General features: G+C 39.7%; 1 protein-coding gene across 1 annotated transcript in view; it reads left to right on the plus strand.

The window, feature by feature from the left end:
• Positions 1-9,204, plus strand: part of si:ch73-21k16.5 (dihydroxyacetone phosphate acyltransferase) — an 18,136-nt gene extending 8,932 nt beyond the window's left edge. The window contains exons 10-16 of the mRNA XM_035678219.1: positions 6,304-6,561; positions 6,661-6,740; positions 6,979-7,119; positions 7,791-7,890; positions 7,993-8,086; positions 8,219-8,280; positions 8,448-9,204. Coding sequence (XP_035534112.1) covers positions 6,304-6,561; positions 6,661-6,740; positions 6,979-7,119; positions 7,791-7,890; positions 7,993-8,086; positions 8,219-8,280; positions 8,448-8,500 — 788 coding nt within the window. The 3' untranslated portion in view covers positions 8,501-9,204. The remainder of the gene's footprint in view (positions 1-6,303; positions 6,562-6,660; positions 6,741-6,978; positions 7,120-7,790; positions 7,891-7,992; positions 8,087-8,218; positions 8,281-8,447) is intronic.

Below are 9,204 nucleotides of genomic sequence, written 5' to 3' on the forward strand. Positions count from 1 at the left end.
TGAAAACACAGATAGAGAAAACATAATACACAAAGTTAGTAAAACTACTGCATCACGAAAAACAGAAAGCTTAATCAACCACCACAAGAAAACATGAGCCTCTAAAAACCAAAAAACACAGAACAATTTGCGAAGGAGCAAATCACTGTTACTCACACCAGCCCTCAACCTTATGATCACAGGCCTCCGCTCCGCAGAGCAAAGACAAAACGTATTTTAACTGCGTGATACGGCATGACAGCGCTCACTAGGTGTGAACGCAATCACACTAAAGCACCACAAAACTAATAAAATAGATAGGTGAGGCGGCATAAAAGATCTTAACAACCAAACTGGAAGAATGATACCACAAGAGGTCCAGGGTCAATAGACTACGCATTATACTAGATCATCTATAACCTCTCGGAAAAGAGGCAATGAGCATCTGTGGCCAGTTTCGCACACAGCACGAAGGACACTAGTTTCTCATTAAGAGCACAATGAAACCATTCCATCTCACAAGGAGGTCCTGATCATTCACCTGGACAGAAAATACACACCAGATCAAACAGAAAGGAAAAAAAATCTGCCCTATTTTTACTATTTTTGTATATTGGTATATCGAAACCTTACTGGATCCATTTTACTTGAGGTAACCCATAACATAAATACTGGGGAGTATATCTTAATCATATATCTATCATAATCCACTATACGGACTGGTATATTTTTTCCAATGAAGCATAAAACAACAAAAGAGCAGTGTTAAACAAAAAGAAAATCTCAATATCTAAAAAACAAAGAAAGTTAACTTATTTGGATTGTTATTTAATTTATTGGATTATTAGCAGTCAACTGATATTTTCTGCTATTTTCATTTAAAACACAGTCAACAACTGCTTATTAAACTACTTAAACAACTGAAAACTCTATAAAATAGTTAATTTTCTCTATTATCATTAATCCAGGTAACCTTTTATGGTATAAAATTACTTGCTCCAGTCTCAACTAACCTTGGTGTCTCAACATTCCAAATGAGACAGAAATTAACTTGCTTAATCATGAGGGCGTGTTCACTGACAGAAAATATTATAATGGAAAAAATCAAACGTCAGACAGAGGAAACGGACTGAGTGACTGACCACCCCATAATAACCTGAATCTCATCTAAGCACGTGGCGTGTTATCACGGTCTGAAGAGGCAAAAGTCAAAGGACCTGGTAAGGAGTCTCATGAAGGGTTGTAGAAGCGCCTGCAGGAAGAGATAACACCTCCGACCCTCGTCCAAACACCGTCACTTCCTGTTGACTGAAGTTTACTGCTCGTTCTTCAGGAGGGACGCACGCTTCCCAAAGTCCTTGGAGTAAAGAAAGTGATGGAATATCAACCAGGGCAGAGTAAAATAATCAACAGGCAAGATAAATATCAAAAAACTGACTCACTAACCGTAACCTGGGGAGTCTATTCTGACTTCAAATGTCAGACACAGAAACTGTTGATCATGGTCTGAACGTTCACCAACGATCTTCTCACACTGTTAAAAGCGACAATAATCCTGTGGTTATGATCTGTGTCCTGGAGGAAGCTGAGCCCTGACAGATGAGGGTTTACTCTGAGGGACTTTCCCAGGGATGAAGATGAATCGTTGGAGAAGACGTCACTGTAGGAAGCAGAAGGAAGCTGAGAAGCTCGCTGTGAACCAAGAAGACGTGGATCACAATGAAGCAGAGGACAATGAAATTTCTTCCTTTAAGGAATGTTAATTAGTTGAGAAATATGTCCTGTCCACCCTAACCTCATCTGGGGCTCTCTGTGGACACGCTATGGGCTGCTTCGCGAGCATGGCAGACCGCACAAACAAATGGGCATGGACTGATTCCCTATAGGGAGACCAAACGATCAAGCAACGGCGCCGCTGTCCAAATGATCACGCCATCCTCTGGGCTGATTGGACGTTTCTTCACAGCTCTTTCTCCTGAACCAGGTAGACGCGTCCGGCTTTACGGTGGACTAACGGAGCGGTGAAGGGGACACGGTGGTGAAATCACATCAGAGTCAGGACTTTGTCCTGCAGGAAATTCACCGCAATTATTATTGTTCAAGGGTAGTTCATAATGGTAATTTGTACAGTACGTGTGTTTGAGCGTTGTGTGTGTGTGTTATTGTGACTGCGATGTGTGTATCTGCGCACACACCGACGACCTGTGAAGTCAGACAGTTCAAATGGGTCTCTTAGATAACAAGTAATGTTAAAGTGCATTTAATTCCACTGAACACTCTCCTAAAGTGAATCTTAACGCTGTGTGCCAACTCAACATATACATCTCAATCTGTCTGATGTAACCTCAGACCTTCAGATCCCAAGTGAAGAGGCTGAGAGATTCAACCTGAAGGGAAAACTACTCGCTTCAGGTACATCTTCTCAAGTACTGTAGCTTAAAGCAGAATGAGTACGAATTTATGGTTGTAAGCACAAACGTTTCAAAGTTCGGCCAGTCTTTCCCCGGCTTCTGTAGCGTCCTCTTGAAGCGACCTTCACCTTGCGCTCTGTTATTGCTTGGTTTCTACACACCTACTTCCCAAAAGGTGACGCCCAGAAACGTCCCAAACGCAGCAAAAAAGGAAGTACAGACAGAGCAGCGGCTGCAGGTACACTGCCAGATACAGACACTGTATACACACCTTTCAAGTGAGTCTCACGATGGTTTAACTCTATATATAATTCACTGTTTTTCAGGAAACTCCTCTCATTCTACCTTTAAGTGCACATTTCAAGTACTTGTAATTGTGCATTTTGTTTTTATGCCACTTCATACTTCTACTCCATTACATTAATTGCCAGCTTTATACTAGCTTACTTTTTTTTCATATAAAACATACAAAGAGCTCATATAAAGTATGATGTGAATGTTTGTTTATAAATTTCACTAGCCAAGTAATAAGTAATGTATAGCTGAAACAATTAGTCGATTAAATTAATTAGTTTGATTGTTATATATTATAATTTTTTTTATTTTTTATTTTATATTTATATATGCTTCTCTATTATTATATTTAATTTTTTCAATAATTTTAGAACACTATTAGGCTTGATGCAAGAAGACAGAGGTGTAGTTGGGATGATTTCACAATCTGTAGTTGTTGAGTGGTGTGCTGGTTAATTGTTTGAGCGTGATGTTGTGTGAGACAAGTCTAGTCCCACCCCACCTCCCCCCCTCCCCACTCCCACCACTCCGATGAGCTTAATAATAATCTAGATGAAGTGAGCGTATGAATGGTATGATGGTGGATGTTCGCTGTATTAGTCATTTTACGCTGTTAAGTGACTTTAAGGTCATTTTTCTAAATGATGATACGTGGTGACGGAACGATTAACGAAGCGAGTTAAGGTGCGACTTTTGCGAAAGTGGGTAGCACGGTAGTCAGTAAGCGGAGGCTGAGAATAAGAGAGGGCTGAGTACGTTGCGGTCAGATGGTAACAAGAAACAGTACAGCAGACATATATAGAAAAACGGAAAAGAAATGGACATGAAAAAGCAAAAAATAGGAGAAATGGACAAAAAACAATAACTGTAATTAGAGAGGAAACAGTACAGAGAAAATAGAAAAAAGAAGATTTTGTATTGTGTGTATTTAGACAATCCAGATATATCATTTCAATAACGAGAAACACGGATAAAGACAGTAATTTTAGTACAAAACATATAAATCATCAAAATAGAAACGCTACGTATATTCATCACACCACCAGGACCGAGTATCAGGCAGAGACCCAAGAAGATCCAATAGCAAATATCTAGACAAAGAGAATTAATTTCTGTAAAGCTGATCAACACAAAGAGCCCTCTCTGTTAAGACCTAGTTGTTGGGGTCTGAGCAACATGCAGGCCAATCAGGAGACCAAGGAGAAGAAATAAACCTCATTGTTAGTCACCATCAATAGAGCAGCCAAACATCACACGGCCTGAGCTCTGCAGAACTGAGGATTCTGGAGGGCAGCAGACTCGTAGAACCATGATTAAACAAGGGAGCACCAGACAGAGGAGAAAGTGAAGCAGGATAAGGATGGAAGGAACATGGCCAAAAATATTTTTCTTATAAAATATTACTATACACCAGAACTAACTTGCCAACAATAATGGCAGGAGAATGCCATAACCAGTAACAAGAAAGACTATAACTATTAAAATAGAGTAAATTAAAGTAAAAAGTACTGAGATTGGTGATACTGTAATCCTGTCTACAGCCCCATTTATGACGTGCGACACATATGAAAAATAAAATGATTGAATATCCTGTAATGTCTTTAAATGTTTACTACCGAAATAGAGTACGAGTTGTACTGTTGCAGCGGAATATACAAACAGCTGATCGGAACTGACATGGTCGACCAAAGTACCAATGCATAAGCATAGCAATAAAATATCAAAGAAGCACTTTGGTAGCCAATTCAGCAAGACCCTTAGGCAGAAGAGAGAAGCAATCAGCTGGACGTGAATTCACGAGCCGAAATATCACATAAGTATATTCATGCATGAACCCCTGTACTGAACCACTCTAAGAGAATTTATCAGTAGAATGGTTAGAGACCAACTGAATTACTGTATATAAATAATACATCATCGAACACAAACAAATTGAATAAGTTTCGGAAAGAGAAGATAATTGTGACCAGCCAAGAACTTACCATTGGGTGGCATTTTTCATTGGGCTGGACCCAGAATAACTCAAGCTAGAGGCAAGGCACCGAATATCCTCCAGTTACATCGGTCAGGTAATAAATGAACTGGATGGAAACCAATGTGATGTCAAACACCATCACCTTTAAAAAAAGAGGCTCCAGCACCAGTGCATCAATATACCTGCAGACACAAGCACATACTGTGTAAGCAATAGTCGTCAAAGTTTTCTCAAAAAGTACAGGACATTCTAATTAAGAAAACAAGTAATACAGAATACAGTACAGCTGCATTGGCTGAAAAATGTCGAGACACAATAATATATCAAAATATCAAATATAAAAAACAGCTAATTAACTCAATCAATACAAGGTGAGAAAGGGAGCTGATAGGAGTAAAAAAAAGGAGAAAGTTCACAAATCTGCATCTCTAAAGGTCTAATCATCAAGCTGAATATTCAAGCTAACCAAAAGACCTCAAAATAATGTATGAATTACCTTTGCCAACATCACCTAACCAGGTGCTTAACTTGAACAACCATACACTAACTCTTAAGGTACCAGAGACATTCAGTGTAGCGACTCCGACAGCACTTCCACATAAAAATCCATAGAGCAAATCCTCATCTAACAAAAAAAATTGTTGAAAAGCTCATTACAGCATGGTTGAAAATAATCCTAGACAAATATGAATTGACATAGTGAACAAAAGCCTAAAAAGCAATTCAAAAGAATTAATTATGTCATATTACCCTGAAGTCATTCAACTAATTAATTAATCGACTAATTGTTTCAGCTATACTTACTGTATACTGTTGGCTAGTGAAATTTATAACAAAACATCACATCATATTATATGAGCTCTTTGTATGTTTTATATGAAAAAAAAAGTAACTAGTAACTAAAGCTGCCAATTAAATGTAATGGAGTAGAAGTATGAAGTGGCATAAAAACAAAATGCACAATTACAAGTACTTGAAATGTGCACTTAAAGGTAGAATGAGTAGGACTTTCCTGAAAAACAGTGAATATAATAATAAACACTCGTGACCCACTTGAAGTGTGTAACAGTGTCTGTATCTGCAGTGACCCTGCAGCCCGCTGCTCTGTCTGTACTTCCTTTTTTTGCTGCGTTTGGGACGTTTCTGGGCGTCAACCTTTGGGAAGTAGGTGTGTAGAAACCAGCCAATAACAGAGCGCAAGGTGTAAGGTCGCTTCCAAGAGGACGCTACAAGCCGGGGAAGACTGGCCGACTTTGAACGTTGTGCTTACAACCAATAAATTCGTACTCATTCTGCCTTTAAGTACAGTACTTGAGTAAATGTACCTGTAAGCGAGTAGTTTCCCTTCAGTTGAATCTCTCAGCCTCTCACTTTGGGACTCTGAAGGTCTGAGGTACATCAGACAGATTAGATGAATGTGAGTTGGCACAAGCGTTCAGATTCACTTAGGAGATGTTCAGTGGATTAATGCACTTTAACTTACTTATCCTAAGAAGACCCCATTGAACTGTCTGACTTCACAGGTCTCGTGTGTGCAGATACACACATGCAGTCACATAAACACACACACACAAACACACGTACGTACAAATACATTATGAACTACCCCTTGAACAATAATAATGCGGTGAACTTTCTCTGCAGGACAAGTCCCTGACTCTGATGTGATTTCATCCACCGTGTCCCTTCATCGCTCCGTAGTCCACCGTAAAGCCGGACGCGTCTACCTGGTTCAGGAGAAAGAGCCTGTGAGGAAACGTCCAATCAGCCCAGAGGATGGCGTGATCATGACAGCGGCGCCGTTGCTGATGCTGGTCTCCTATAGGAATCAGTCCATGCACATTTTTGTGCGTCCTGCCATGCTCGCAACAGCCATACGTGTCACAGAGAGCACACAGAGAGGTTAGGGGTTGGACAGGACATATTTCTCAACTAATTACATCCTTAAAGGAAGAATTCATTGTCCTCTTGCTTCATTGTGATCCACCGTTCTGTTCACAGGCGAGCTCTTCAGCTTCTTCTGCTTCCTACAGGACGTCTTCTCCAACGAATTCATCTTCATCCCTGGAAAGTCCCCTCAGGTAACAACCTCATCTGTCAGGGCTCAGCTTCCTCCAGGACACAGATCATAACAAGGATTATTGTCCTTTTAACAGTGTGAGAAATCTTGTGAAGTGCAGACATGATCACAGTTCTGTGTCTGACAATTTGAAGTCAGAATAGACTCCCAGGTTAGGTTAGGTGAGTCAGTTTGTTGTTGATATTTATCTGCCTGTTGATATTTATCTGCCTGTTGATATCCATCTTTCCGTTACTCAGGACTTTGAGGAAGCGTGCGTCCTCCTGAAGAAATGCGGAGCAGTAAACTTCAGTCAACAGGAAGTGACGGTGTTGGACGCAGGGTCGGAGGTGTTATCCTTCCTGCAGGCGCTTCTACAACCCTTCATAGACTCTTACCAGGTCCTTTGACTTTTGCCTCTTCAGACCGTGATAACACGCCACGTGCTTAGATGAGATTCAGGTTATTTGGTGGCTCAGTCAGCTGCAGTCCAGATTTTCTCTGTCTGACGTTTTGATTTTTTCATTATAATATTTTCTGTCAGTGATCACGCCCTGCCATGATTAAGCAATTAATTCTGTCTCATTGGAATTTGGAGACACCAAGGTTAGTTGAGACTGGAGCAATAATTTTACAAAAGGTTACCTGGATATAATTGAAATAGAGAAATTAAACTATTTTAATTAGAGTTTAGTTTGTTTAGTAGTTTATAAGCAGTTGTTGACTGTGTTTAAATGAAAATAGCAGAAAATACAGTTGATCTGCTATAATCCAATAAATTAAATATAACAATTCCAAATAATTAACTTTCTTTTGTTTTTTTAGATATTAGATTTTCTTTTTGTTTAACACTGCTCTTTTGTTGTGTTTATGCTTCATTGAATGAAAATATACCAGTCCGTATAGTGTACTTATGATTAGATTATATGATTAGATATACTCCCAGTATTTAGGGTTAGGGTTACTCAAGTAAATGGATCCAGTAAGTTTCTGATTATACCAATATACCAAAATAGTAAAAATAGGCAGATTTTTTTCCTTCTGTTTGATCTGGTGTGTATTTCATGTCCAGGTGATGTTCAGGTACCTCTGTGAAGAGGAAGTTCATGTGCTCTCTGAGAAACAGTTCCTACCTGCTGTGCGAAACCTGGCCACAGAGCTCATCCTCTCAGGTAAAACAGAAAGTGGCAGACATGACCCCTGACCTCTGGAATCATCTCCAGCTTTGTTAAACTCTTATCAGCCTTCACCATCATTATATCTGTGTGCCTCAGGTGAGCTTCACACCTATGAAGCGCTGTCATCCGACACGCAGAAAAACGTTTTGTCGGCTCTGCGGAGGCTGGAGGCTGTGACAAAGTTGAGGGCGTGAGTAACAAGATTAGCCCCCGCAAATCTGTTTGGTTTTAAGCTCATTTTCTGTGGTGGTTGATAAGCTGTCTGTTTTTCTGATGCCAGAGTTACACTTGTTAAGTTTCTCTATCTGTTTCACCATCACAGGTCTGAGCAGAATGAATACAGAGTGAACAAGGCAGCTGTCAGAAGAATTGGAGACATTCTCTGTAAGTTGTGATAAAAACTTTGATTTAAGTCACTTTGGGTCCTTTAAAATACTCTTACATTGACTTAGATGTCCTCACCATGTGTTTGAGATTTTGTTTTTGCCCTTGCTTGTGTTTAGCAGCACATAAATCCTGAGAGACTGATTCTTTTTCCTCTCTCACTGTAGCTGGGAAAATCCCTCCCCAGATGCTCCAGACGACACCTGACGCCAGACTTTAGTCTCCGTTGGAACAGATGCATCTTCAGTATGAGCTCACAGTCCTGTTAACCCGAAACATGAACCCTTCCTCCTTTTCCCCACTTCACTTCCTTCTTCTTCTTCTTTCTGTGCCTTCTTTTATGCAGCCATCAGGGGAGGTGTGCTGCACCTTAATTCTGCCCTCAGACAAAATACTTTCTATCCTGGACACCAGTGGCCAGACTTAACCTGGCAAGCGTTCCTCCCCCTCTCTGTGTCCTTGCTCTCATCCCTTACAGATCTGACAGGGCTAAGATAAAGCTACAAAGACCTGATATGGTGACCCAAAGGTGCCAGTATTGCTGATTTTGTTTGATGCCTATAATCAGAATGAGTTGATGAAGAATAGACGTATGTATGACTGATGCTCTAGTGACGCCTGTGGATTAAGATACGGAGAAATAACTGTATTTTAATCAGTTACATTGTGTTAGTGTGTTTTTGTCCAATAGAGAAACAATAGAGCACTTTACAATAAAACTTGATTGTTGGTATAGTAAGTGCAATTAGATAGTAAACACTGATTTATGACACTTGATTGTATGTACATTAATATACCGATAAAAATCTAAATACTTTAACAATGTCAAATACCATAACCCATCAAAGATGTGAGGTTTTGTTTGTTTGAGACATTTATTTTTACTTCTTTACAATAAATGTAAAACAAATGTAACAAAATGCA

The sequence above is a fragment of the Morone saxatilis genome, unplaced genomic scaffold (assembly GCF_004916995.1).
Source record: "Morone saxatilis isolate NCDOM2014 unplaced genomic scaffold, NCSU_SB_2.0 Contig7, whole genome shotgun sequence".
Classification (NCBI taxonomy): Eukaryota; Metazoa; Chordata; class Actinopteri; family Moronidae; genus Morone; species Morone saxatilis.